The sequence below is a fragment of the Cinclus cinclus genome, chromosome 17 (genome assembly GCF_963662255.1).
Source record: "Cinclus cinclus chromosome 17, bCinCin1.1, whole genome shotgun sequence".
In the NCBI taxonomy this organism is placed as follows: Eukaryota; Metazoa; Chordata; class Aves; order Passeriformes; family Cinclidae; genus Cinclus; species Cinclus cinclus.
Window position 1 is genome coordinate 12,456,707 of NC_085062.1, and position 27,981 is coordinate 12,484,687.

Genomic DNA, 27,981 nt, shown 5'->3' on the forward strand with positions numbered 1-27,981 from the left:
CAGGCAGGTCCCAGAGTTGGGGGTGGTGGCAGTGGTGAGTTTTCTGCCCCTGGGTAATGTGTGGGGGAACCTGAGGCACAGAGGGGTCACCAAGGTTGGTGGGTGGTTTGGGGGGGGCTTTGGGGGGGTGTTCCCGCCCATAACAGCCCCCGTTGTGCCCCCACAGGAAGCTTGCCATGGCCGACCCCAGCCACATCCAGTCAGCCGCCTCCAAGAGCATCCGTCCCTTCCGCTCCAGCGAGGAGTACCTGGAGGCCATGAAGGAGGACCTGGCCGAGTGGTTCAATACCCTCTACGACCTGGACATCCAGGTGGACACCTTCCTGGAGAGCCTGGAGACGGGATGTCACCTCTGCCGCCATGCCAACAACGTCAACCGCACTGCCCTGGACTTCCAGGAGCGGCACCCCGAGGCGGCCGCCCACATGCGAGTGCCCCAGAACGAGGTGGTGTTCCAGGCCAAGAACGTGGTGCCCGGCTCCTTCATCGCCCGGGACAACGTCTCCAACTTCATCCAGTGGTGCCGGCAGGACCTGGGCATCCAGGATGTGCTCATGTTCGAGACCAATGACTTGGTGCTGAAGAAGAATGAGAAGAACTTTGTCCTCTGCCTGCTGGAGGTGGCCAGGAGGGGCTCCAAGTTTGGGATGCTGGCCCCCATGCTGATCCAAATGGAGGAGGAGATTGAGGAGGAGATGAGGGACCAAATGGCCGACGGCACGCTGGGCACGGGCCGGGAGAGCCGGGACCCCCAGGCGGGCGCCTACCCCAGCCGGGCCCGGCCCATCACGCTCTGCGACCTCAAGAACCTGGACGAGCTGGTGAGACACGCGCTCCCCTGGGAGCCCTGTGCCTGGGTGAGGGCCTCGCCGGCCACCCAGCGCCCTGGGCACCATGAGGGCCTCGCTGGCCTGTGGGAGGTCCTGGCCATCCACCCAACGGGGAGCTCTGTGGTTCACGGGATGTCCTCTCTGTCCACCCAACAGGGTGCCCTCTGTCTCCTGGGAGGTCGTGTCTGTCCACCCAGTGGTCACTCTGTGGTCACTAGGAGGTCCCACCTTGTGGGAGAACCTCTCTGTCCACCCACCGGTGTCACTGGGGGGGTCCCACCCATCTCTACGGCCCCCTGTGCGTCTCTGTGGCCCCTAGGAACTCCTGTCTGTGTGCCCCATGAGGTGCTCCATGATCCCTGGGAGCTCCCACCTCTCCAGCGGTACCTGGCAGATCCCACCTGTCTCTATGACCCCCAGGAAGTCTTTTCTGCCCACCCAGGGCACTCTGTGGTCCCTGGCAGGTCCCACGTGTCCCTGTGGTCCATGGGAGGCCCTTCTGCCCACCCCTGTGGTCCGTAGGATGTGCTCCACCCACTCATCCCAGCTCTCCATGGCTACAGGGCCTCCTCTCCACCCGGGCTCCCTCCTGACTCCAGGAGGGGTTATTTTGGTGGCTGTAGCTAGAATCACAGTGGGGACTCAGGTGTCACCTGTGCCCTGCCACCTTCTCCCCGTGTGGGGGTGACTCGCAGTGGTCCCCACCCCAGGACTTCTCCCACCACGTCGGGGCTGCTGTCCCCAGGGATGGACGTGGGGACGTCCCGGCTGCTCACAGTCACAATTTGGGGTGTCAGAAGTGGGGGGATGCAGGGAGCCCCTCCCGGGCCGGGAGCTCAGGACGGATTACAGCCGGGTGCGGGATCCGTCCCGCAGGCGAGGCAGCGGATTAATCTGGGCCGGGGGGGGGACACGGGGGGGACAGGGGGGCTCTGCCCTCCCCTGACTCTCTAAGCCTTTTTTTAATTGAAACCCCAATTCCTCATTAAGTCCCTCATTAAAGAGCATCCTGACCCCCCCCCTCCGCCCAGTGCAGCTTCAGGGGGCCCCCCCCGTCGCTGTTGCACCCCCAAGCCCCCCTGGCCTGGCGCTGCCAGCCCTGGCTGCATTTTTCCGGGCTGCGTAATTCTTCGCCATCGGCTTTTATGGGCAGCGCCGGAGGTGGGGAGGAGCCTGGCGGAGCAGGATCCTGCCCGCCTCGTCCCCAGGTGCCCCTCCCGGGGTGGCAGCAGGGTCACGGTCCCCCCTCACTGCAGCCCCCCGCCCTCCCTCCGTGACTCAGTTTCCCCAGCTGGGCTGTCCGTGTCACCCGGATGGGAACCGGAGCGGCCACATCCTTCCTTCCTCTCACCCTGTGATGGGCACAGCTGCAGGAAAACCCCCCGAAATCGCGGAATTATTAAAGAAACCCCAAATCTCGGGGTGAGGCGGCGCTGTGTCCCCCCCAGCCCCGGGCCGGGGCAGGATGCAGCCGCGTCCCCGCGTCCCCTCCCGCGGCTCCCGGTTTAATCCCTGACGTCAGCCCGGGAGATAGAGCCGGCAGCTGGCAGCCGGTGGGACCACGGCACTGCCCGGCCGCCCCACAGCCCTGGGGGTCCCTTGCCCGGCCCCCCAAATCCTCCCGCTCCACTTTTCCCTGTTGCCACTCCTTCAAGTTCAGGGGGAGGCAAAAACCGCAGGGATTTACCCCGTTTCTGTTGATGGATGTGGGTCTTGCCCCATGGTGGGGATTTGGGGGCAAATCCCCCGTGGTTCAGGATTAGTGGGGTGGGGGATGTTTTGTGCCCACACCCGGGGGTCCCGGAGTGGGTGGACCCCAAATGCAGGGAGTTTTGCCCGTTCCCAGCCTTCCGGGGGTCCTTGGGAAGAGACCCCAGCCCTGCTGCACCCGAGCCCACCCAGCTGCTTCCCGTGGAGGGAGGGAGCTGCCAGCGTGGGGGGCATACAGAGCCCCTCCATGTGTGCCAATCTGAGGGGCTGCCCCTATAATGGGGATCCACACTGACCCTATAGGGGGGTTTGTGCCCCACCGGTCCTATAGTGGAGGGTCCATGACCCACCAGCCCTATAGCAGGGGGTTTTGTTCTCACTGACCCTATAGTGAGGCATCTGTGCCCACTTGCCCTATAATGGCGGGTCTGTGCCCCACTGACCCTATAGTGGGGTTCTGTGCCCACCAACCCTATAACTGGGGGGTCTGCACCCCACCGGCCCTATAGCAGGGTGTCTGTACCTACTGATCCTGTAACAGGGACTGTTATAATCCTGTGCCCCACCGATCCTATAGGGGGGGTTCTATGCCCTCCGTACCTCTAGTGGGGGTCTGTACCCCACCGGCCCTATAGGGAGGTTCAAGACCCCACCTCACCGACCTTACAGCAAGGTGTCCACGCCCCACTGACCCCTCCCCTCTGTGCCGGCAGGTGCGGGAGATCCTGGGCTGCTGCTCCTGCCCCTCGCAGTTCCCCATGGTCAAGGTCTCGGAGGGGAAGTACAAAGTGGGCGACTCCAACACGCTCATCTTCGTCCGAGTAAGAGCCACCACCGCCCCTTCACCCCATTAATTGTTCTCCCCCCCCGCCCCATTGTCCCCCCGTTACACCGGGACCCTCCACCCTCCTCCTTCCCCCTTCCCAGGCAAGGTGGGGGGGGTCCAGAGCTGGATTCCCAGCCCACGCCGGGGTCCTGCGGGGCTCTTGGTAGCTTTTTGGGGCCAGGCAGGGTGACAGCGCTGCCCGCAGGTGCTGAGGAGCCACGTCATGGTGCGCGTGGGCGGCGGCTGGGACACACTGGAACATTACCTGGACAAGCACGACCCGTGTCGCTGCGCTGCCCTCTGTGAGTGTCTGCGGGACCCCCACACCCAGTGCCCCCCACTTCGGCACGGTCCTGGCTCCTGCCTTTCTCTGGGGTTCCATTCCCTGGTTCTCCATGGGGCCCCTTTCCCTGGTTCTCTGTGGGCTTTTGTTCCCTGATCTTCTTTGGGGTTCCATTCCCTGCCTATCCTTGGGACTCTGTTGCTGTTTTTCCCGTGGGTTCGATTCCCTGATTCTCCACAGGGGTCTGTTCTGTAGGGCTCCATTCCCTGATTTTCTGTGGGGTTCTGTTCCCTGTTTCCCCGTGGGTTCCATTCTCGGATTCTCAGTGGGGCCTCATTCCCTGGTTCCCCATGGGGCTCCATCCCCTGCCACCCTACAGGGCTGCATTCCCTGATTTTCTGTGAGGCTCCCTTCCTTGTGGCTGTGCTCCTCAGGGCACCAATCCCGCTGGAAGGGGGAAAAGGGGAGTGAGAAAGTGGGGGATTTCCCCAAATTCCCGAGGTGTTCACCACCTCCGGGAATACCCCAGCCGGAAAATCGGGATGCTGTGAGTGGAGGGGGGGTTGCCGAGCGCTGCTCCCGCTGAGCTCCCCCCTCTTCCTTCCAGCTCACCGCCTGCCCCAGCCCCGCACCCCTGGCATGTCCCCCCAAAAAGCAGCTCCCGGCACCTCCTCGTCCCGCGCTTCCAGCCCCAGCACCCCCCGGCGCCCCCGGCCCGCCGGGCCCCCCCCGGCCGGGGCAGAACGGGAGCGGGGCCCCCAGCCCCGGGGGGATCCCCCGAAACCCCTCAAGCACGAGGGTTTGCCCCCACGAGGGTGTGCAGCCCCCCGCTCCGGCTCTGGGAGCCCCTCCAGGAGCCCCGCGGAGCCACGGGGAGCAGGAGCGCTCAGGTACGGCCCCCCCGGGGGGCTGGGGGGACCCCAAAACTGCACCGAGACCCCACAGCCAGGGCTCAGCCCCACGGAGGGGATGGGGGAATGGGGGGGCACTGGGGGCATCAATGGGGAAAGTGTTAGGGGGCAGTAGGGGTGCAGTGAGGGGAATGGGGACACTGGGGGGACAGTGGGATGTACTGGGGAAGTGGGAATGCAGTGAGGGGAATGGGGGACAAGGGAAGGTACTGGAATGGAATGGGAGGTGGGATGAGGGTAACTGGGCTGAATTGGGGGATGCGATGGGCAACACTGGAGAAATCATGGGGGGCAGTGGGAGGTACTAGAGGGTGAAATGGGGGGTGAAGTGGGGGTGCAGTGCAGGTAATGTGGCTCAGTGGGGGGCTGCAGTGGGGAAATGATTGGGGGAAAATGGGGGATAATGAGCGGTGCTGAGGGGTCAGTGGAGGGATGCAGTGAGGGGGCAGTGGGGGTGAATTTGGGGTGAAATAGTGCAGTGGGAAAGAATAGGGGTGCAGGGAATAGTGGGGGACAACAGGGCTACAAGGAGGGGCTACAAGGGGGGAAATGGGGTATGCAGTGGGGGGATGTGGGATTTCATGGGGTTCAGTGGAGGGGGGTCGTGGGGGGCAATAGGTGTTCACTGGGATGCAATGGGGAAACAAGGAGGAATGGGGGTGGAATGAAGGGAAATAGGGGTACAGTGGGGTGTGAAATGGACGGGGATGGGATTGACAGTGGGGGGAATGTGGGGTGCCATGGGGCAGTTCAGAGGAGGGAGACACCGGGTGTGCAATGGTGGGAAATGGGGTGCAGTGGAGGGAATATGGGGTGCAGTGAGTGGGGGCTCAGGGGGGAGGAGGGTGGAATGGGAGGATTCAGTGGAGTTTAATGGAGGGGGGAAATGGGGTTTTGGGGGGTGCAGTGAGGAGGAACCAGCAATGAAAGGGGAGAATGGGGGGTTCAATTGGGGGGGGGTTGATGGGTGTGCAAGGGGAAGGGAAATGGGGTTCAACAGTGGGAATGTGGGGTTCGCTGGGGGTGCAGTGAGGATGGGAATGGGATTTAAAGGGGGAATGTGGGGTGCAGTGGGGGAGTAATGAGGAGAAACGGGGGTAAAAGGGGAAGAATCGACGGATGCAATGGAAAGAGAAATGGGGTGCAGTGGAGGGAATGTGGGGGGCCATGGGGGAGAACGGGGAGGGTTCAGTGGGGAGGGGTGCAACCCCAGTTCAGGGGGACTGGGAGGGTTCCACGAGGAGGGGTGCAACGGGGGAGTTTACGGGGCCTGTGCAATTTTGGGGTACTCATCCCCCTGTCCCCACCGCCGCCCCCCAGGCCGCGCGCCCCCGCGCGCTCCCGGCGCTGCTCGGGTGACAGCGACTCCTCCTCGGTCCCCTCCGCGCAGAGCGGCCCCCGCCGCCCCCCGGGACCCCGCCGGGACCCCGCGGACCCCCCAGCTCCGGGGTCCCCCCGCGCCTCCCGCAGCCCCGGGCGCGGCCCCGCGCCGCTGCTGCTCATCCGCCGCCGGCCCGACGGGCAGCACTCGTGGGCACGGGCAGAGGCCCCCACGGCCGGGGCTGGCCCCGCCGGGACCCCCGGGGCACGGCGCGACTCCCGGCCCGGCCCCGGGGATCCCGAGGAGCTGGCGCGGAGGCTGCGGGCCCCGCGCTGGCTGGAGCCCGGGCAGGAGCAGCGGCTGTTCCAGCGGCTGGAGGAGGAATTCTTGGCCAACACGCGGCTGCTGGAGCAGCTGGGGGACACGGAGAGCGCCACACCCGCGCCCTCCGCCACCGCTGACTCGGCCTACTGCTCCTCGTCATCCTCGTCTTCCTCACTGAACGTGTTCGCCAAGCACGGGCTGCCCGCCGAGGACGGGCGGCGGGGTGGGAATAGCGACGGGAACAATAACGGGAACAACGGCGGGTGCCCCCCGCTGCCCTCCAACCCCACCCTGGCAGATGCGAGGCGCCGCTCGACCTTCTCCAGCTCCTCTGATGAGAGCTGCTGCTTCCCGGCCTCCTGGGACAACCGGGAGACACCGGGGAACCCCGGCTCCGACACCGACTGGGCGACCGGGGAGGACGAGCTGATGGAGATGGAGGAGAGCCCCGGGACGCGGGTCCCCGCGCCCCCACCGCGGCCCTGGGCCAAGCCCCGGCTGGACACGCAGCCCCACAAGACGCCCTCCCGGATCCCCACGCCCCGGGGGTACGGGGCAGGCACCCAGCGGGCCCCGAACGGCAGCCCCAAGGCCTGGGGGGCTCTGCAGAGCATCCCCGCCTCCCTCCTGGAGCCCCCCTGGGCCCCGCGGGAGCGCGAGGGGCTGGAGGAGAAGGCGTGGCCGTGAGAGGTCGATGGCCATGGCAGCCCCTGGGGACAACCCCGGGCTGCTGCGGGAGGGTGGAGGTGGCACCTGAGTGGAGAGACCCGGCCAGGCGACGGCCACAGAGCTGGGGGTGGCCAGGACCTCTTCACTTGGTGACAGCTGGCATTGGGGTGGGCCCTGCAAGGAGACCCCAGACAGGCCCAAAGGATGCCAGGGGTGTTCCCATGCCTTGGGGAGCAGCTCCACGGGGTGGAGGTAGGGCAGTGGTAGCCAGAGCAGAGCTGGCACCTGGGAATGGGGCTGGAGAGCACCCAGTTCTTGTCTTGGTCTCTTCCTCTCTTTCTTGTTTTCCTCATCTTGTCCTTGTTTTCTCCTCTTCTCATCCTCTTCCTCATCTCCTCTCTTCAGGTGTTTTCTCCTCTCCCTCTCCCTCTCCTCTCCCTCTCCTCTCCTCTCCTCTCCTCTCCTCTCCTCTCCTCTCCTCTCCTCTCCTCTCCTCTCCTCTCCTCTCCTCTCCTCTCCTCTCCTCTCCTCTCCTCTCCTCTCCTGCTTCTCTCCTCTCCTGCTTCTCTCCTCTCCCGCTTCTCTCCCTCTCCTCTCCCTCTCCTCTCCCTCTCCTTTCCCTCTCCTCTCCCAGGGAAGGGGGGGGCGGGGGTCACTCTTCCCTCCCCAGCCAGCCACAGCACTGCTCATAGCTCATGTTGATGTCCCTGGGGTGGGACAGGGTTGTGTCCCCAGCCCAGGCCACGGTGGCCCCCACCCCTACAGCCCTGCATATCCTCTCCAGCCAGTAAAGACCAACGGAGCTGAGCCCACCATGTCTGGTCATCTGTCCAGGGGCATTCAGACCCCAAGGAGGAGGGTGCCGGGGGTCCTAGGAGGGGTGGGAGCAGTGAAAAGCTGGGATGAGACTGAGTCCCAGTGTCCTGTACCCCATTACAGCCATTGGGACCCCTCCAGCTGTCCCTGGAACCCAAAGTGCCCCATGGCCAGGGACCTTCACCTCAGGGCTGCTGCTCCAGGGGAACATGGCCACACTCTGAGGGCTGGGCAGGCTGTGGGGCAGCAAGAGGGTCCAGACCTGCTGCTGGTGACCACCTTGCTGTGACTTTGGGGCTTCCAAAGCAGGGTGTCCACTGTGGTCCCTGGACCCCTGCCCTGCCTCTCCTTGGGGAGTGGTGCTGGTGGCCCACAGGGTGTCCCAGAGCAGCAACAGTGCCCTGTGGGGTGTCCCAGAGCAGGACGTGGTGGTGCTGCCCATCCTTGCCAGGAACTGTCACCCACCCCACAGGGACAAGCAGCACATCCTGAGGATCCCACACTTGTCCCCCACCCCAGGAGGGGTTCATGGCACTCAGACTGGACACCACGTAGGGGTGCAGGGCTACCTTGGCTTTGGTAGATCCCTGAGAGGCTCCAGGAGCAGAGCCAAGAGCTCTCCAGGCCCCTCCTGTCCCCAAGGGGTGACTGGCCCGGTGTCCCTGGCCCACAGGCCCCATCCTGAGCATCTGCTGTGTCAGGCCTTGCTGTGCCAGAGACCACGGGGCCACTGGCCTCACTGAAGGCTTATCTGCCCCTGCACTGCTGGCAGGAAGCTCCAGGGATCCTGCTTCCCTCAGGGTCACTGGGCCATGGTCACCCTGGCAGCGTCCCCATGAGCTGGTGTCACCTTTATTCAACATTCTCTTCAAACCCGTGAACATTACAATATATTTATCTTTCATATATTAGAGATTTCCTGCTTCGAGGGAGGTGGGGGACCCATGGCTTGATTTAGAGGGGAAAGGAGCAGTGGGACCCCCAGGGGTGCTGGGGGGGAGCAGAGGGAGCCGTGGGGCTGGGCAGGGGGAGAGGGGATGCTCAGAGCCCACTCGGCCCTGGGACAGGGGCTGGAAAAGCCCTTTTTAACCCACACATTCAGTACAGCCTCACATTTGGGATCCTAGAGCCCTTCTGGGAGCTTTGGGAAGGGCTCCCATGGAAAGGAGACCCCCTATGAAGGGCTCATCCATGGCTCTGCTGAACCAGGGCACAAAATCAGGGAGAGGAAGAGAGGGGGAAGAAGCCAAAGCTGTTTCCCACCTGCTCCAGCCCCAAATCCCAGGGCTCCAGGGGGATCTGCAGCCAGAGCCACCTAATCCCACAGCACTCGGCACCCCCCAGCTGCTATTCCCAGGGTTTGGAATGCTGAACCAGACGCCACTTCAAGACAGCCAGGACCAGGAGCTGGGCTTTCTGGGAGGTAGGAGAGCAGCCCACCATAGTTCCCAGCCGGAGGGTGAAACTGGGATCTGGAGGGAGCAACACCAGCGAGGAAGACACAGCATCACTCACACATGGATTGCTCCAGGGATGCAGGGACTGGGGAGAGCCCCCTGCCACCCCCTCCACTCCCCCCAGCCCCACCGGGAGAGGGAGAATCCCAGGGGCTGGTTCCTGGGCAGGAAGGAAAAGGGGCATGCACACCGATCCGGCCCTGCTTCCTCGGCAGGAAAGGGAGGAGAGGAGGAGGAGGAGGAGGAGGAGGAGGGGCTGCAGCACCACCTCAGTTCTTCAGGATGGTCTCGTAGGCTTGGTGGATGTATTGGGACACCTCTGGTGCTCGGCATTTCAGGGATAACTGTGGGGAGAGAGACAAGAGCAGGGTCATGGAATCCCACCCCACATTGGAGAGCCACTAGCCCCAAAGCAGAGCCCTGCATGCTGCAGCACCTTCCCACGGGGCAGTCCAGCTTCTGATTTCAGCTGGAAAAAGGTTATTAAACCCTGCAAACCCTCCCAGGACAGAGCCATCCACATGCAGCACAGGCAGGGAACAGGCAGGGGCAACACTCCAGCTTTTGGGATTGAATTCAGTGCCTGGCACTCCAGGGTGAAGGGTTCCTCAAAAATATCCTTCTCTTCAAAGAAGAAAGAACCCCTTCAGGTGTTTGCTTAAATATTAAATCATTCCAAAATCAGTTAGTTCCTCAAGCAGGGTAAGTTAATGAAGAATCCTCTGGGATAAGGATTTGCAGCTATCTTCATCCCCAGTGTAACCAGGAGGGCAGTGGGGACATCCCAACACTCGGAAACATCCCCCTCCTTGTGCCAGCCCTGCTGGGAAGGAGAGGCAGGAGGCACCAGGAAACTGGAAGGGCAGGGAAAAACATCAAGCGAGGAAGGAATATCCAGCAGCCAGGGAGAGCCCAAAGCCAGGGAAAAACCAGTATCTAACCTCCAAATCCTGCAAGAGTAGGCAGGTCGGTGAGGGCAGGTGGCAGGGACAGAGACACAGAGAGAGGAGTCAGGGTGACACAGTTCATCCCACCCCAAAGAGAACAAGCTGTCAGGGATGGGGGGACAGGGAAAGCAGGACATCGGGATGGCTCATGGATGAGGTGTGGATACATCCTTGCTCAGGGAATGGTCAAGGACAAGGTTTAATGGAGCTGGATTGGTTGGGACCCCTCTGTGTCCTTCAGCTGCCCTCACAGGAGCAGCATGTCCCTCCCCACGTGGGGCTGGTACGAGCAGCACCAGGGATGTGCCCCCAGCTCGGGGCAGGGAAGGAAGGGAGCTGCCCCCGGGGGTGGGAGCAGGGAGGGGATGGGATGTACCATGAAGCTGGGATTGCTGGGCTGGATCCGGAGCTCTGCCAGCACCCAGATGCCATTGGTGAGCTTCAGGGACTGGTAGAGCATGTCCTGGCCCTCCACATTCCTCTTGGCAATGGTGAAGATGTTGCTGCCTTGGAGTTTGCTGCTCACAGCATCTGGGATGGGAGAGAGAGGCTGAGGGGGTGGGCTGACCCCCTGCTCCCCTTGGGTCTTGGTCCTGCCCCATCTCCTACCCCCCTTGTCATGGAAGAGGTTTAGATTGGGTATTAGGGGAAATTCCTTCCTGCAATGGGTGGTCAGGACGGCACAGCTGCCCAGGGCAGTGCTGGAGTCCCCACCCCTGGAGGGATTTAACAGTGGATGTGGCATTTGGAGACAGGGTTAGTTAAGCATGACTCGAGCCAGGTCCTTCTGAGGGGGTGGGACCCACCTGCATTGAGGGAACAGTCTTTGATCTGGAACTGGGTCTCATTCTCATTGGGAATGTCCTTCCAAGTGGCCAGGAACATCTGCCTCTCTGCATGGAGGGAAGACACCAGCACTGAGGGAGCTGCCAAACTGGCACCCAAAGGTGACACAATACAGGTGACAAGGCAGCAAACGTATGTCACCCTGCCACCCCCTCCAGCTGCTCCCCAAGGCCAGGCTCAGGCCAGCCACCAGCTTTTGGGGGCTCATCCAGTGTGCTAAAGAAGGTTCCAGGGGAAGGGATGGCACCCGGGGACAGTTGACAGAGCGCACCTTGCTGGAGCCTTGGTCACCCAACTCACCCATCTTGCCGTCCTCCACAAACAGGATGTGCAGGGGGTACAGGGTGCTGAAGTAGAAGACATCAATGTTGTTCTTCACTGCCACCTGGGGTGGAAGGACACGGGGATTTCAATACCTCCAACCCACAGCAGGTTCCCAAAATGTCCCGTCCCCCTGGAGCCAGGTGTCACTGCAGCAAGCACCTGGCTCCTGCTGTCACGCCTCCCCCTCTGGATTTCTCCAAGGGACCCTGCCCCATCCCCAGCTCCCCTGGAGGGGACACCCCCATGTTCCCCCACCTGGAGGTTGTTGAGGGGGTCCATCTTCATGACAGAGCCCACGGTGTTCAGGGGCAGGGAGATCTCCACGGACTGGTTGGGAGCCAGAGGCGCGTGCACCTGGAGAGGAGCTGCCGGGGCCAGGCCAAAGCTGGGGGGACACCAGGGAGGGCAGGGGGTCAGGGTGGGGACAGCAGGTGACAGAATAACAACACACATTCCTGAGTACAACCAAATCATAAACCCTCTCTACCTAATTATCCATAAAATAAAAAAAACCTACTCTTTCCACTAGAATCCTAAACAACAAACCTTCACCCAAATCAAACAAAAAATCCCTCATACAATAACCCTTAACCCAATTAAAAAAAACCCCCAGATATAAAAAATATACTCTACCACCAAAAACCATAATCTATCCTAATACCTTTAGCAAAAAATACCTAATAAAACTCAAAATCAACCAGTAAAATTTTAAAATCAAAATTACAAAGAATCTAAAACCAACTACATTCCCACAAATAAACCAAATGTTAACCACCTATAAACAAATTCAAGCCACCTCAAAAATAATCGACACTGAAACACAACTCCTCCTAACACCCCAACTACCATACTAAAATAAATATTCAAAACAAAAATTCCCTCTACCCACCACACCACCAACACCACATAAAACAAATAAACTATCATCATCACACAACACATCCATATTAAAAAACTAAATCACCCTAAAAGTTTAAAAACTATTAACCCAAAAATAAAAACTTTACTCTCACTAACAAAAAAAAAAACCCAAAACCAAATAACACTTACTAAAAAAACCCACCATACAACCAGCTACCAAGAAATAACCTTCTGACCCTGGTGCTCCCTGCCTTCCTCCACTGGCATCCTGGAATCATCTTGCTGCCCCTGAACTGTCCAGGTCGAATCATCTTGTTGCCCTGCCCACCCTGGGCCACCCCCAAAATCTCCTCCCTTCCTCCTACACCCCCCATTTGTACCATTCCTGCAGCATTTCCTCAGTGCCTTTGAGGGAAAAGGAAGCATCAGTTGCCCAGGACAAACAAGAGGACAAGGGTCAGACCCCTGAGGAACAGCCTCTTCAGCCAACTTCTTAGAGGCTTTGCTTTGATGCTCATCACCACCATAGCCATCAGAGAGAGAAGGGTCATCACCAGAGGCTGCTCCCAGCCCTTGCAGCTCCTTCTTCACGCCCTTTTCCACAGAAAACTGCTCCAGGAAGCATCTCCACGGCTTCCAGGAGACCCCAGCCCAGGTGGGACTCACCTGTTGCGGTTGAACTGGATGGCAAAGTCAGACATGACCTGCAGGGCTTTGTTGGTCAGCACAAGGTCCATGGAGATAGAGCCCACCTGGCGGCTGAAGGTGCCAGAGATCTCCAGCCCCTTGGCTTTCATGGCAGGGAGCCAGACCTGGGCCAGGGAGACAAGAAACCCCTGGGGTGTCACCCAAAACAGACCCTCTGATGCTTCCCCACCTCCTCTGCTGTGGGGAGTGGGCACGGGGATCTGTGCCCCCCTTAACCCCAAGCTTGGCTGCCCCACTCACCGTTTTGGGGGCCACGTAGGATCCTGAGAGGGTCCCCACCCCACCGGTGAGGTCAAAGAGGTCACCCAGGCCACTGCCAAGGGGTGCCCCCACGTTTGTGGGTGCCGTGGTGCTGGGAGCTGTTATGAAGCTGCTGCCACTGCCACCCATCTGTGGAGACAAGTGAGGGATTACAGGGGGCACCACGGGGTGGGGAGGCAGGAGGAGGAAGAGGATGCAGAGAATGAGAGGGTTTGGGTGTGAGCGCATACTCACAGCAGGGCTGCCTCCCACATCGCTGCGCAGCTGTAAGAGAAGAAAGGGGCATCAGCAGGGGCAGGGGCTTAGGGCACAGTGGTCCCCAAAATGTCCCCTCTGGACACTCCCTGGAAGCAGCAGTGTGGGGCAGCAAGGGCCTGGAGTCAGGATGCTCCAGTGGTCCCAGACCAGGAGCTGTGAGGGGCCTTGGCTGTCCCCAGAGGGAAGCGAGGTTTCACTGGGGCTTGGGAGGGAGCAGGGGCAGCCAGGGATGGGCACGGGGCTGGAGGGCTGGGCACAGGGTGATCCATACCCCTTCCGACTCGTCCCCCATCTCCAAGCAGAAGCAGGCAAGGTGGAGAGAAGAGCCAGCCACATGCAGAGAGAAGCCAGGAGATAAGAGACAAAAAGAGAAAAGAGAGAGAGAAGAGAAGGGGAGGAGGGGACAGAGGTTAGTCCTGACACATCCATCTGTCTGTCAATGCCTGTCCTGGAGCCAGAGGACAGAGCCAGACCTCATTCTCAGCCTCAGTGCCAGCCCACCATCAATCCCTGTGAGCCACGAGGTGCCAGGGCAGCACTTGCAGGGTTACAAAACAGGGAAGGCAGCGACACTCCCTTCCCTTAGGATAAATCTGCTGGATTTCATGAGTCATGGAGGAAACTCCAAACTCTGTTCCTTCAGGGAGCCTGGCCCATCTCCAGCACCCACAGGGCAGGTGTTCCCACACATGGAGAGGTTTCCATCCTGCCTCACCCTGAGGCCAAACCACTGCTTAGGCCACATTCCCAGGAGGACATGCTATCACTTCCACATCTCCTGGCACAGGAGACACCCCACAAAGTATCCCACAGGCTGCGAGTGGGCACATCCTGGCCCAGGCATGCAGCAGTTTGGGGGTCAGAGAGGGGCCCCCAAGAGCAGCCACTGTTGCAGCACAGGACATGGAATGGGAACATCCACACCAACTGAGAGAAAAGGCACTGGGAGGTGGTGAGTGGGACCCCTCCATTGAATAATGGATAAATTAGGGTGCACTGCTCTCTGCCTTCACCCACTGCAGAAAAGGACCAGCCCAGATGTCCCCAGGCTGACAATCTGTCCCATCCCAGGACAGCCCAGACCAGAGCTAGCACCAAGCCCAGCACAATGCCAACAGGATAGCCTGGAATCAGGGAAGGAGCGCAGGAGCTGGGACGTACCAGGCTGTCCAAGCCACCCACAAGGAGGTCCACAGCACCCATCTGTACAGAGGAGGTGGCCATGGGTGGCCCACTCACTGGGGGGCCCAGGTCCAGGTTGAGCAGGTCCCCCAGCAGGTCCCCCTGGGTGGGGATCACAGAGGGCTGATCTGCTGCCGGCCCCCCTGACGGGGCTGTGTCCGGGCTCTCAATACTCTCACTCCTGAAAGGAATGGCACAGGAATGACAGGAGAGGGTGAGGAGCTCCAGCTGGGACAGGATGTCCAACTGCAGACAGGAGTTGGCCCAGTTGGACCCTCCACCCCATCCTGGCTCCCAATACTTCAATGGCAAGTAAGACCTCCCCCAGGCCATCATGGCTCCCAACACATTCTCAGGGACATCACCTTCCAGTGGGATCACCCCTTCAGCTTTTTACGGACAGGGTTGAACCCACACAGCCCTGCTCCTACAGAACATCCCTTGGGGATGGGAAGCTCAGCTCTGAGCCCAGTGGCCCCACAGCAGCCCCGCAACCGCTCAGCTCCACATCCAAGCCCTCCATCCACAGCCCTGCAAGTCCCAGCATGGGCTGGGGACACCGGAATACTCACGAGCCCGTCCGTGGGGGCAAACTCTTGTGCACGACGCCCCTGCTGCCCTCCACAAAGGCGCTGGGAGGTTTGTGGTACACCGAGGCCAGGGTCCCGATGTAGCAGATGAGCTCATCCAGCAGCGTGGGCTCGATCAGATCCGTCTCCTCCGAGATCAGCGGCTTCTCTGCCAACACCACCTCCTTGGCTGCCACGGGGTCCGTGGAGAGCAGGCGCCAGTAGATGTATCCACGATCCCGCAGGTCGGGGTTGTCCGAGTCCTTTGGGAAGCCATTGGGAAGCTGCAGCTACTACGGTGCTGCTTGGAGCAACTGCAGCTACTACAGAGCTACTCGGAGCTGCTGTTCCCATCTAAGCCTTGCTGGGAGGGATCACAGGGATCTCAGGCCACAAGGAGAGTGTCCACAATCTCCAGGCTTTCAACTGTCAGCATTCCCAGAGGGATTTGGGACAGGACACTGGGAACAGCTTCCCACTGTCAGAAGGCAGGGCTAGATGGGATATTGGGAAGGAATTGTTCCCCGGGAGGGTGGGGAGAAGAAGAAGCTGTGGATGCCCCTGGATCCCTGGAAGTTGTCAAGGCCAGGCTGGATGGGGCTTGGAGCAACTTGGGATATTGGAATGTGTCCCTGCAGGCTGGAACAAGAGGATCCCTCCCAACCCAAACCATTCTGAATTAAACTCCAATTACTTGCCTACTGCCACATGACAAAGCTATTCCAACAGCCCTGGGGGATGGGAAGCCTTGGGAAGCTCTCCCAGGTATTACCCACCTGTGTGGCCAAACTCAGCACCTGCTGCACCAACTCCTGTGTCTCTGTGGGCTTCTTCAGGAACAGCTTCACAATGGCAGTCAGCAGCTGCAGCTGGACCTGTGGGGGGCAGACAGACAGACAGACAGGTCACACTGGGTTTGTGCAGGAACACATGGATTTGCCCCAGGACCTAACCTCAGCCTGCCTTTCAAGGGATCAAAGGCACAATGACCATGTCAGTGGACGTGACACACATCAGGGCACTTCACCTGGCCCCTTTCCAGCCAGTTTCCCCACCTCCAGACACAGGCTGACCCCAACCCCATGGGGCAGGATCTTCAGAGCAGGTTACATGGTCCCATAGGGCACAGGCCAGAGCATCCTTTGACTTCCACATGGATGAAAAGCAGGAAATCCCCTGTGAGGCTCCCTCCCAACCTCTCAGGGAGCCTGGTTCTCTGGCTTTGCTGCTTAGCATTTGCAGACTTTGCCCTGTTCACTGTCACTTGGTTACAGGGTGTTTTGCATGGTTTCCCAGAGATGGAAACCCTCCAAAATTCCACAGGCAAACCCACTGGCTTCAGCTGCCCTGGGAGACAGGGCAGGCACTGCTTCCTCTGCTAGTTTTCCAGCTCCAAAGGGATCCTGTGCTGGCATAGTGGGATAACCAGGTGACTTCCAGCCATGGAATAGGGAAGGCACTTAGGACAATACCATGGTGGCATTTCATAGAACCATGGAACAACTTGGGCTGCAAGGGACCTCAAATCCCACGTCATTCTCCCTCGTGCCACAGGCAGGAACACCTTCCACTATTCCAGGTTACTCCATGCCTGGACTAAACCTGCCATGGGACATGGCTGCTCCAAGCATCTGCAAGAACAATCCCTTCAGAGAAAACTGTCCCCCACTTAGCAGGAGTTGTGTCACAGTGTCACTCTGAGCCAGCAGGTCCCCCTTGCACACCTGGGTGCTCTCATCATGGAAGCCCTCCAGGAAGCTCTCCAGCAGCTCATCGGCGTTGTCGATGCGCTCGGCGTACTCCCCCACAATCCAGATCATGGCAGCCCTGGCCTCGGGCTCATCCAGGGAATCCAGGTTCTCACAGAGCGTGGCAATCACGCTCTCGTACCTGCCCGAGGACAGGACAAAAAGCACCAGAAAGCTCACCAAGAGCAGGAGACCCAAACCCAGATCCACCCAAACTCCAAAGCATATCCCATTGCCCACAGCAGAACTGTGGCCAAGGGCACCCTGCCTGGGGCTGTCCCCTCACCCCACACTGATCCCAGAGCACATTTCCTGCTCCTGAATTAACCCTGCTTGTCTGATCTGCTCCTCTCCAGAGCAGCCCGGAGCCACCGGCTATTCCTGCAGAGCCCTGCTCATTACCAATTCAGTTCATTAGTATTTATTACCACTATTAGTCCCCCGACTTCCTGATTAGAGTTGCCTATTCATCCTGGCTCAGCTAGAACATTCCCTCCCCTCTCTTGCTGCCCTTGTTCCAGCATCAGGAGCTGGATTGAGAGCCAGGGAAAATTTCTGCTGACGCAAGGGACCTGCACATCCCTGGCAGCTCCTCTCCATTTGAGTGCCTGTCTCTGGGACTGATCCTGGGGCTGGGGACAAAAATACCCAAAACCACCTGTGCTGGGGGGAGGCTCCGGAGGCTTCATCCCACCAAGAGTTTGTGGCCTCCTGAGCACAGAGGGGAGGGAAGAGCTCATGCAGGAGCGGGAGCACCCCAGAGAACCCTCACGCACTTGTTGGGGTACTTGCGGAAGATGTCCTTGATGACCACGATGGCCTCCTGCACCACGTAGTTGACCTTGGTCTGGATGAGGTCCAGCAGGGTGCTGACACAGCGCTCGGCCGATTGCTGTCAGGGGGACTCGGTCACAAAGGGACAGTCCTGGGCAGTGACCCCTCACATCCCCATCCCAAACCTCTCACTTCCCCTTATCATCCCCCCAAAATCCACAGCAGAACGGGAGACACTGAGTGTGGTCTCCCCTTCACATCCTGGTGTGGCTTCTCTTCATCCTCTCTGCACATTCCCACAGGCTCTTCTCTTCCCATGGGAAGCATTCCAGCCATGCAGAGCCACCTTTACAGGGAGGTTTTCAATAACCCCCTTTGGAAAGTTATCCCCACAGGGAAGCAAAGCCTCTGAGCAGCCCCTCAGGAAGGGATGGATTCCCTCCCAGCCCCTTGGGAAGGGACTGGCTCATTGCCAGCCTCTCGGGAGCCTCTTGGGACCTTCCCAGCCCCCCAGGAAGGGATCAGCTCCCTTCCAAACCCCTGGGAAGTGATCAGTTCCCCCCCCAGCCCCCGGGAAGGCATCAGTTCCCTCTCAGGAAGGGATCAGCTCCCTCCCAGCCCCCCAGGAAGGGATCAGCTCCCTCGCAGGAAGGGATCAGCTCCCTTGCAGTCCCACTCTGGTCCCCAACAAGCCACTGGTATCATCCATCCAGAACTCCTGGCCCTGTTTTAGGCAGGGATCCTGCAAAGGATAAGGGGATGGAATACCCTCCTGGCACTCCACTGATCCCTGTGGAAAAACCATGGCTCATCCCCATGCCTGGGAAGACTCCAACTTGCAAACTCCTGGTATGAGATGCCTACTACGTGCTGGAAAGTGCTTCCCTGCCCAACCACAGGTGTCACAAGGCCCCAGCATGTCCCAGCCCTCACCTCCACCTTGATGGCACAGCGGCCAATGGCTCTCACTGCCTTCCTGACAAAATCCACATCCACCTCCGTGGCATATTCCTTCAGCTCTGCCAGCACCTGAGGGACGGCACAGCACACTGAGAGCCTGGCAGCAAGGCAAAGGCAGCAGTAGAGGGAGGCTGAGCTCGTGACCCAGCATGGGCAGGCTGGGTTGGACAGCTGCTCCTGGATGCATCCCACAGAGCTGGGATTTGGATACCCCTGGGTGCCCCAGCCCCAGCTCCTGACCTGAGCTATGTTGGCCTGGGAGGCCAGGCGGATCATGATGTCCAGTTTCTCCAGTTTGACATAGATGGGGTCATTGTACTTGACAAAGAACACCTTCATCTCATGCTTCAGGATCTCAGGCCTGGGGGCAGCAAGAGGCAGCGTTAGTGGGGGACACACGCTCACTTCCACAATCCCAAGGTTTTGGGGGCCTATTCAAGGCTAATGAATCCAAGTCACCATGATTATCCCCCAGGATTCTGTCCCCTGGCTCCCCTCTGCTGGCATGTAGGGGACAGAGCACAACCTTATCACAAACATGAGCCAGACATAAGGCGACGGGGAACGTTTGTCCTGCCAAGGCTGGAAGGGACATATTAGTGGGAGCAGGGACACAAATCCAGACCCCAGGGCTAGGCTAGACCTTTCTCACCAGCTCACCCTCTCTCTAAGGTGGGAAAGAGCTAGGCCAGGTCCAGCTTCAAGCTGCCTTCCACATTCCCACTCCCAGGGACGCTAATTACTTTCCACTTCTCCCAGAAATTGCTGCTATTTTTAAGAGACAACCACAGCGCTGACTGGGAGGACAACAAATCATCTGACTGGGCTGGGGCTCTCCAGCTGCCACTCCTGCTCCAGGCACACGTGTGGGGCCTCAGCCACCTCCTGCCCACCAGGATTTTAGATCAGCAAAGGGACAAAAGGAGTCTGAGCAGTTGTTCTAAGAGGACAACTGTGGAGAAAGCAGCTGGCAGCACAAAAATCCCTCCCTACACATGGAGCAACTACTCCAAAGTCTCAGTTTTTGGCTTTGCCATCTTTTGCTGCCCCAAATAAAGAACAAATTAAACTAAAGGATACATTAAACTAGAGATCCCAGTTTAGCTCCCTACTCATGCCTTCACCTGACTGACTCGAGGCCAGGTTGGACAGGCCTTGGAGCAACCTGGTCTAGTGAAAAGTGTCCCACGGCAGAGGGTGGGATGAGATGAGCTTTAAGATCCCTCCCAACCAAACCATCCCATGATTCCATGACTCTCCTTGGATTTTAAGTCACAGAGAAGAAAACACCCTACATGATGTGTTGTGACAGAGGGACTGAAGCATCTGTGGCTAAGAGAGGCCACCTGGACACCCACCTTTTCTGCACAATGAGGTTGATGTTGCGGAGGGCCACATACTGCAGCTCGGGCTCTGCGGACAGCAGAGTGACCAGTGGTGGGGCCAGCTTCTTCAGGAGAGTGCCATAATAATCCAGGTCCTTGGACAGCATCTCCATGAACTTCATCAGTACCTTGACAGCTGACAGCACCACAGCAGAGTTGGCATGGGACAGCCGTGGTGTCACACGCTCGCAGATGCTGCCAGGGTGAGGAGGAGAGAAAGGAATTGGTCCCAGCCCTCCCTCCTGCTGAAAATCTCCTGCCAGCATGGAGGAAGGATTCGCAGGAAAGCCGAGCGGCACTTGGGTGGCACAGCCACTTCTCAAAGGGGCTGAACTGGCTCCTGAATTTCCCAGTGAAGGTTATTCCCCGGGCCCTATAGAACCCTCTGGCAGTGACCCCGTTTCGGGGCTCGCCGGTGCCCACTGTCCTCTGCAGCCACATTTCAAGCAGCTCAAGGAGCACAGTTCCAATGCCAGGGCTCACTATGGGACCAGGGCAGGCTCCAGATGGCCATGCCCAAGGCACAGGTCCAGCAGATGCCTGCTGTCCCACCTACTGTAGCAGGGTCAGGAGGATGAAGACTCTCCTCAGAGGATAAGGGGCAGTGTCAGGCCCTGCATATCCCCTCTTCTCTCCAGCCCAGTGTCCCCTCACCTCTGTGCTTCCCGGTCATCCTTGGGCATGTAGTTTGCCAGGCAGTCCAGGATGAAGATCTGGCCCCACTCAGTGCACTCGTTGAGGGCTGTGAGCAGCTTGTTGATGGACTGGGGGTTGAGGTCCAGGAGGTTGCTGCTGGGATGAGACTCCGCTATTTCCGACAGCGCCGCCACCGCATTGGCAACCACCTGCCAGGGGGACAGGACACGGATTTGTGACGCCAAATGTGGCATGAGGGGATGGGCTGCCTCCTGACTATGGACTCCTCACATACCACCTACATCTGGGCTCCAGCTTCTCCCTCTCCACAGCAGATCTGAGGGGGATGGATGAGCCATCCCCACCAGCATGCTCCCACCACCCACGCCGCATCTCCAATGGCTCCCACGTGTTTCACGGGAGTCAGCCTTGGCTTGGTGCCCAGTTCCCTTCCCCAGGCAGCTCCCAGGAGCCCCAGAACTTTCCACACAGCTCACAGGCTCAACACTATGTCCAGGGTAAGACTGGAAAAGCAGGAAAGGCTGTGGGAAGAGAAACCCTGCGGAAAGGTGGTTTTTAAGTTGCCCATGCCTGGGGAAAAGGAGGGAAGCCAAAGCCCAGCTGCCAGGAAAACCAGAGGCAAAAGGCACTGGCTCTGTGGTATCAGAATCAAGCACCAGCTTCCCTCTGCCCTGAGGCAGCTGGAGCAGCCTCCTTCCCACTAGGAACAGAGGAACAACATTCTGCTAAGGGACAGGAGAAACCCTCCATCTAGGACACAGGATTACAAGGCAGGGAACACAGCCTGCAGTCCTGAGAAGCAAAAATTCCCCAAAAGTGGTTTGTTAACACCAAAAAGAAACTCTGGGAGGAAGGGCGTTGGACGTGAACATGACGGGAGAGTGGTGACCGCCATTTGGATGAAGAGGAGGTGGAAAAGGCAAAAATTAATCACCATGGGATTGGAGTCTGAGATGAGATCCTTGAGGGTGTCCAGGAAGCCCTGGTCCTCCACCAGCTGGGCGTTGATGTCATGGAGCTTGGCCACACAGACGGCGGCTGTCTTGCGCACGTAGGGGTCCTCGTCCTTGAGGCATTTCCGCAGGGGCTCGCACAGATATTCTGTGATCTTGTCCACACGGATGCAGCCCATGGTCCTCACAGCCAGAGCCCGGATCAGGGGGTTGGGGTCCTCACAGTCCTGCAGGAAGGAGTGTTGGGAGATGAAAGTTTAACAAGAAAGTCTCACAGATGTGTATGTATAACAGAAAGATTTTTGAATGTAGAATTTGAAGAAGGAATAGAAATGATAACAAGTTTTGATATAGAAGAATTGCTGAGCCAATGGAAAGCAAAGGGTGAGTTGGAAGGGGTTTTTATGGCTCAGAGCAAAGGATAAATCCACCTCAAACAAAAGATGGTTCTACCAAGCAAAATGATTTCACAAGCAAACAAAAATGCCATGCTGCAAGTAGAAAGAAAAGTCTCAAAACTTTCCACTGCAAGGAAACTGAAAAACAACTTCTAACTTAAACTGTAACATACTAACTTTTTGTAATTGGAAAATAGTAACGTGAATATGGTCATGTTAGTAGTTATGATAGGCTATAGGTAACAGCAAAAGTATTGATTGGTTGCCTTGTATTAGAATGTTCAGCAAAGAAAAGTCTATAATGCGTTGTAACCAGAACTAGAGTGGCTTCAGAGGAGCCTGCAGCTGAGGCTGACAGGCTGTGGGCTGGGCTCTTGTCACCCTCAACCCCTGAATTGCTGCATCATTTGGATACAATGAACAGCATTTTAAAGAGCCAGTCTGGAGCCCTCCATCCTCCTTTCGGCTCTCACATAGGAGAGGTTGGATATCCTGGGCTCCTCAGTCACAGGTATCTCTTGGTGGGTTCAGGTCCTCCTGGAGGATTTGGGTTCAAATCCCATGGCTTTTGGGTACTGCTCTCAAGAACAAGTCACCCAAGAGAAGTGTCTCTCCTGTCTTGCACCCACTGAGTTCCAACAGCACCAATCCTCACTCCCAGAGCTCCTCAATCCATCCAGGAATCCCAGGTCCTCATCACTTACACCAGGTACCTGAACCCAACCTGATGTTGGAAACACATATCAGGATTATTATGTGGGGTTTATCCTTCCAAAAAAGCCTGAATTCCCTCTAAAGCCCACCAGGCCTTTTAACTGAGTGATTTGGCAATATCCTGGTTCCTAACACACTCTTCAGTTCCCAACTCCAACAGGAAGATCACGAGGGATCTCTCAGCACATAAATTCACATGACAGCTCTCGATCATGGGAGCTGCCCCCACCCTGACAAAGCAAGTAGCACAGGATGGCTGCCAAAAACTGGGTTTCTGCATTACTGGACAAATTCAATTGGTTTTCTAGAGCTTGAAGAACCCCTCCTCCAGAAGGGAGAGGCTTTGGAAAGGTGCCCACGCTCTCTGATTTGCAGCTTGGCATGGTGAACTGGCACGTAGTGTCCCCTGTGGCCCTGGGACATGGAGCCCTGTCTCCTCACCTTCACAAAGGTGTTCACTGCCATGATGGCCATGTCTGGCTGGCTCTTGGCATAGTTCATCAGGTAGAGGTAGACCAGCTTCTTCAGCTCCAGGTTGTCTGTCTGCATGCAGTTCACCACGTCTGGGAAGAGAGCGCTGGAACATAGAGAGCTCTGTGTAAGGCTGGGAGAGCCAGGAGTGCTCACCTGGAGAAGAAGAATGCTCCAGGGAGACCTCAGAGCCCCTTCCAGGGCCTAAAGCTGCTTCAGGAGAGCTGGAGAGGGATTTGGGGCAAAGACCTGGCACTCCAGGACAAGGGGGGATGGCTTTCCACTGCCAGAGGGCAGGGCTGGATTGGGAAGGAATTGTTCCCTGGGACGGTGGGCAGGCCCTGGCACAGGGTGCCCAGAGAAGCTGTGGCTGCCCTGGAAGTGTCCAAGTCCAGGTTGGACAGGGCTTGGAGCAACGTGAAGTGGATATAGGGAGAGTGGAAGGTGTCCCTGCCCATGGCAGGGGGTTGGATTAGATGGGTTTTAAAGATCCTTTCCCACCCAAACCATTCCATGATTCAATGATTCCATGACCTGAGCCCACCCTGCAGCAGATATGGCTGAAATGCCCATCCCCAGTGGATTTTTTTAATGGATCTGTACCAAAACCAGCCCTTGATGGACCAAAATTGAGCTTTCCCACACGGGACAGCATCTCTGCTCCAGGGCACATCCACTGCCCTGGGAGAAGGTGGTAGACAATTCTCTCAGGGACAGGATAGGGTTGTTGGAGTGTCCTGTGCAGGGCCAGGAGCTGGACTGGATAACTCCTGTGGATTCCTTCCAACTCAGGATATTCCAGGGTTTTATGCATCATCACAGGATGGTGCCAAAAGGAAGAGCCCCACTCCCCTGGGTGAGTCCTGAGCACCAGGACGGAGGGAAATGGAGTGGATTGAGTGCCTGCACAGAGCTGGGGCTTCCCCTTCCCAAACATCCTGGAGCTGTGGGATACCAGAGATGCTGTTTCATCCAAAGACAGACTAATCAGACAATTAAACCACCTCAGGAGAGGCAATCAAGATCCCAGGGCTAACACAGGGGTTATTCCAGCCTGACAGATGTCCCAAAGCTCCTGGACGCTTCTCCACCCCCACAAACCCAGCCAGCCCTGGCAGGATCAAATCCAGGGGCCCCCTATATCCAGGCAACTGGGCTTTGCAAAGCTGCCACCCACCTGGGCTGGTCTAACCCTGGGCTAAACCGGGCTTTGCTGGCACCTCCTGGCAAGCAGTGAACTCAGCAAACTGCTTCCCTGCACCCTGAAATAGGCACACACCAAGAAAATGGGCTGACACAGCCACAAGATCATGGAATGGATTGGGAATCATGGAATCTTTAAACTTATCAAGTTCTACACCCTGCTCAGGGACACCTTCCACTGTCCCAGGCTGCTCCAAGCCCCAGTCCAACCTGTCCAACCTGGCCTTGGACACTTCCAGGGATCCAGGGGCAGCCGCAGCTGCTCTGGGCACCCTGTGTCAGGGCCTGCCCACCCTCCCATGGAACAATTCCTTCCAAATATCCCATCTAAATCTCTCTTAGTTTAAAGCCACTCTCCTTTGGCCTGTCACTATTTGTCCATGTAAAAAGCTGTTCTCCCTCTTTTTTAAGCCCCTTCAAGCACTGGAAGCTCTTGCCATTGCCACGTGATTTCCACAGTGGTCCCAAGATGGACACTCACTCCCTGCTGCTGCTCTGGGAGCCAAGGATGCCCGAGTTCTCCCAACTCTGAATGTGTTTTCTCTCCATTTACTCTCAAACGCACCATGAAAACCAAATTGCTGATGCTGCCTGTGCTGGGAACAGATCCATGCAGGAAAAGGCATGTGCAACTCAGCCAGATTGAAAAGGGGAAGCAGGAACAGCAGCCTGGGCTGTTGTTGAACAGCAACTTTCTGGGCTGGAGAGGCTGCAAAGGGTTTATCAGCATCCAGGCACTGCCACCAACCCTCAGCCACAAAGGCTCCGAGGGGGTCCTGCTTGTTTTTAGTAACAAAGGAAGTAGGAATAATCCCAACAAACTGATCTGGCAGCCAGACCAATCCTCTTTTAGCCAGATTACAACAAAAGCCAGGAGAGCCCCCACCTGCCAGGTGGCCACGTGGACACAAACTGCACTCCAGGAGGTAGAGCTGCAGCCAGGAGCTACCTGGGTGAATCCCGAGGGGAAAAACAGCATGGAAACCCCCTTGGAAGCAACAGGGGAAAAGGGAACCCAAAAGCCATCTGGGCTTGGCCTGGGCACATGGGAGAACAGAATGAAGGAGAGGTTTAGGATAACAGGGAAAGGTTCTCCCCTCCCCCAGAGGGTGCTGGGCACTGCCCAAGCTCCCCAGGGAATGGTCCCGGCCCCGAGGCTGCCAGAGCTCCAGGAGTGTTTGAACAGCACTGCCAGGGATGCCCACGGTGGGATTGTTGGGGGGTCTGTGCAGGGCTGGGAGTGGGACTCAATGATCCTTGTGGGTCCCTTCCTACTCAGGATATTCCATGATGCAGCCCCCCGCACACCTGACGTCCTTGCCGACAGTCATGGATGCGATCACCTTCTTCACAGCCTCCTTCTTCTTCTCCTTCTTGTCACTGTTCAGCTCAGCTTTCAGCTCAAATATCTCCCCTGCAAAAATGGGAAAAGTGGGAGCTCAGGGATTAGAGGAAGAGGTACCCCACCCCTCTCCTGGGTGAGCACAGCTTCCACCTGCTGTGAGAGGGTTCATTTGCCACCCCTGAAAAGAGGGATTTAACTTCCCAAACATCCCACCGAGTGCTGGGGCTGCTCCGGGGGCTCAGCTCTCATCCATAGGAATGGAGATGAGCCTGTTGCTGAATCCCTGTGGCTCCTCCAGCCCCACAGGGATGGGAGATGCTGCAGGAACCAGGAGCACCCCACAGGCACCGGATGGGGTTATCCAGAGGGTATTTTTGGCTGTGGGGTGGTTATCCCAGTCCCATGAGGCCCTACCCTTCTCACAGGGATGACAGCAGATGGATTTTGGGCACTGCTCCTCAAGCCCATACGAGGTGAGGTGGCTCCCAAATCCCTCCCTGCCTGTGGCAGCATCCCCCCAACCCAGGGAACCATCTCCTGCCCTCCTGAAGCTTCGCTGAGCTCCTTATTCCCTCCTGGGCTGGCAGATTGAAGAGGAAGATGCCACATGGCTTCTCTCCACATTAATTCCTTGGTCTGGAGAGCGCTTAAGGCCCCGAGCACTGCCCAGGGGAGCTCCTGAGCCTCTAAAGCTGATCACCAGCTGCCATCAGCCCTGGCCAGGGTCAGGGGGCTGGAGACAAGGTGTCCTGACCCCACAGCAGCCCAGGAGCTGCTCCAGAGCAAGGAGCAGGGTGGGCGGGGTCAGCATTCCACAGGGACTCGGGGGGGGGGGGGGGGGGGGGGGGGGGGGCATTCCAGCAGCAGCTTCCCAACCCTCCCCACCTGGTTTATACAGGTGTAAGAACCAGCTGGTGATTTTGGGATGAATTGCGATATTCCTGCTCCTTCCCTTACCTTTCTTGGTGGTGGTGAAGTACTTGGAGTCTGTCATGGTGGTCTCCAGCCAGCAGCACGGCCCTGGAGGAGAGGCAGTGCACGGAGGTTCAATTTCCTTGCAGGGATTGTTACGGAGAGCTCCGGGAAGGAAAAATGCCAGGGGAGGGAAAGAGTTTGGGACCTCATGGGAATAGTCACAAGGAGAAGCCAAATCCTTAAGGGAGGGAGAGCACCATGCAGCTCTGTGATGATGGGGAATCAGCTGGTTCTCCAAAGAGGATGTGGAGGAGGAAGGGAATCACTGAAGATTCCAGGGCTGCAGCCCTGGTTTTGCTCATCCCATCCTGCACAGAGCTGGAGAGCAGGGGCAGAGTGATCCCCCCTGGACTCGCCTCTCCTCATCCAAAAAATGCTTTCTTAAGAACTCACGCTCAGCCCTCCCTCACACCTACAAAGGGAGCAGCTCTTGGCTGGGGAGAGGAACTGAGCCAAACCTGAGGCTCAGCTCAATGGGACAGTGCAGCCGAGGGGCACAGATCTGCCAGATCAAAGGGAGCCTCTTCCACAAACCAGCCTTGCTCCCGCAGGGTTGCTTTAAATTCCAAGGGTGCGAGGTTTCCACCCAGCACTTGAGGCTCTATTATATAATTCAGGCAGTTTAGAGCAGATTTAGGGCTTGGCAGGCTGAGGAAGGAGATGTGCAGCCCTTCGAAAGGTCAGCAGGGATTTGGCTTTTATGGCTGGTTTTTCCAGTTTTCCTTCAGCAGGGAATGAACCAGAGGCTCGTCCTTGAAAGCCTGCAGTGGCCTTGCTGTTTTGGAGGGGCAGGAATATGGGAACCAAAGCCAAGTGGGGAAAAAAAAAAAGAATAAAAAAAAAAAAGAGCTTGCAGATGAGTTTAAAATGCAAATGAGCATCTTGAAAGCCAAACGCAGCAGGAATACAGAGGAACTGTGTCCTCTGTTCCCTGTCCAAGCTGGAGAGGGATCCCCAGCAGGGATAAAAAGAAAATCTGGATGAAATCTGGGGGTTGAGCACACTGGGTAGAGCACACAGCTTGGCAGGGAGGAAGAGGGAAGGAGTTTGCATGGGTTTGGGGCTGCTCTGGGGGCTGGCAGCATGATCCTGGTGCTATTCCAAAGGGGGGAAGCCTGTCACCACACTCCCACAGCCCTGCCCCCCCGTGAGACAGGACACTCCTCCCCGCCTCAGTTACCTGGGATTGATTCAGAGCCTTTTTTATCCCACTAAGTTGATGGCTCTCCAGGGAACAGCAGGAGCTCTGGGCTGTGCTGCAGCTCTCTGCACCTCACTGCAGATCCTGTCCTGCC

General features: G+C 58.0%; 2 protein-coding genes and 1 non-coding gene across 6 annotated transcripts; 1 reads left to right on the forward strand and 2 right to left on the reverse strand.

The window, feature by feature from the left end:
* The first annotated feature begins 166 nt into the window (after positions 1-166).
* Positions 167-6,892, forward strand: GAS2L1 (growth arrest specific 2 like 1). Its single transcript, XM_062504165.1, has 5 exons — positions 167-857; positions 3,254-3,361; positions 3,572-3,668; positions 4,257-4,539; positions 5,881-6,892. Exons 1-5 carry the CDS (start codon positions 177-179, stop codon positions 6,890-6,892), a joined length of 2,181 nt encoding a protein of 726 aa, XP_062360149.1. The 5' UTR covers positions 167-176.
* Positions 503-27,981, reverse strand: AP1B1 (adaptor related protein complex 1 subunit beta 1). 4 transcript variants are annotated; one of them, XM_062504162.1, is made up of 23 exons: positions 27,867-27,981; positions 26,669-26,731; positions 25,675-25,780; positions 23,134-23,269; positions 21,562-21,807; positions 20,625-20,815; positions 19,944-20,165; positions 18,826-18,946; positions 18,559-18,654; positions 17,628-17,743; positions 16,828-16,993; positions 15,880-15,978; positions 15,107-15,366; positions 14,514-14,715; positions 13,329-13,358; positions 13,074-13,223; positions 12,792-12,937; positions 11,520-11,649; positions 11,241-11,325; positions 10,901-10,987; positions 10,471-10,625; positions 9,416-9,491; positions 503-578 (listed from the first exon to the last, which is right to left on the reverse strand). In XM_062504162.1, the coding sequence occupies exons 2-22, from the start codon at positions 26,703-26,705 to the stop codon at positions 9,417-9,419; spliced, it is 2,856 nt and encodes a 951-aa protein (XP_062360146.1). In that variant the 5' UTR covers positions 26,706-26,731; positions 27,867-27,981; the 3' UTR covers positions 503-578; position 9,416. The 4 variants fall into 4 exon arrangements, with proteins under 4 accessions (XP_062360146.1, XP_062360148.1, XP_062360145.1 ...); XM_062504164.1 differs by lacking the exons at positions 503-578; positions 13,329-13,358 and adding exons at positions 10,089-10,097; positions 13,624-13,644 and having other exon boundaries at positions 8,538-9,491; XM_062504161.1 differs by lacking the exon at positions 503-578 and having other exon boundaries at positions 8,538-9,491.
* Positions 12,592-12,696, reverse strand: LOC134051157 (small nucleolar RNA SNORD125). The gene has a single exon (XR_009933765.1). It is a non-coding gene; the product is annotated as a small nucleolar RNA SNORD125 (small nucleolar RNA).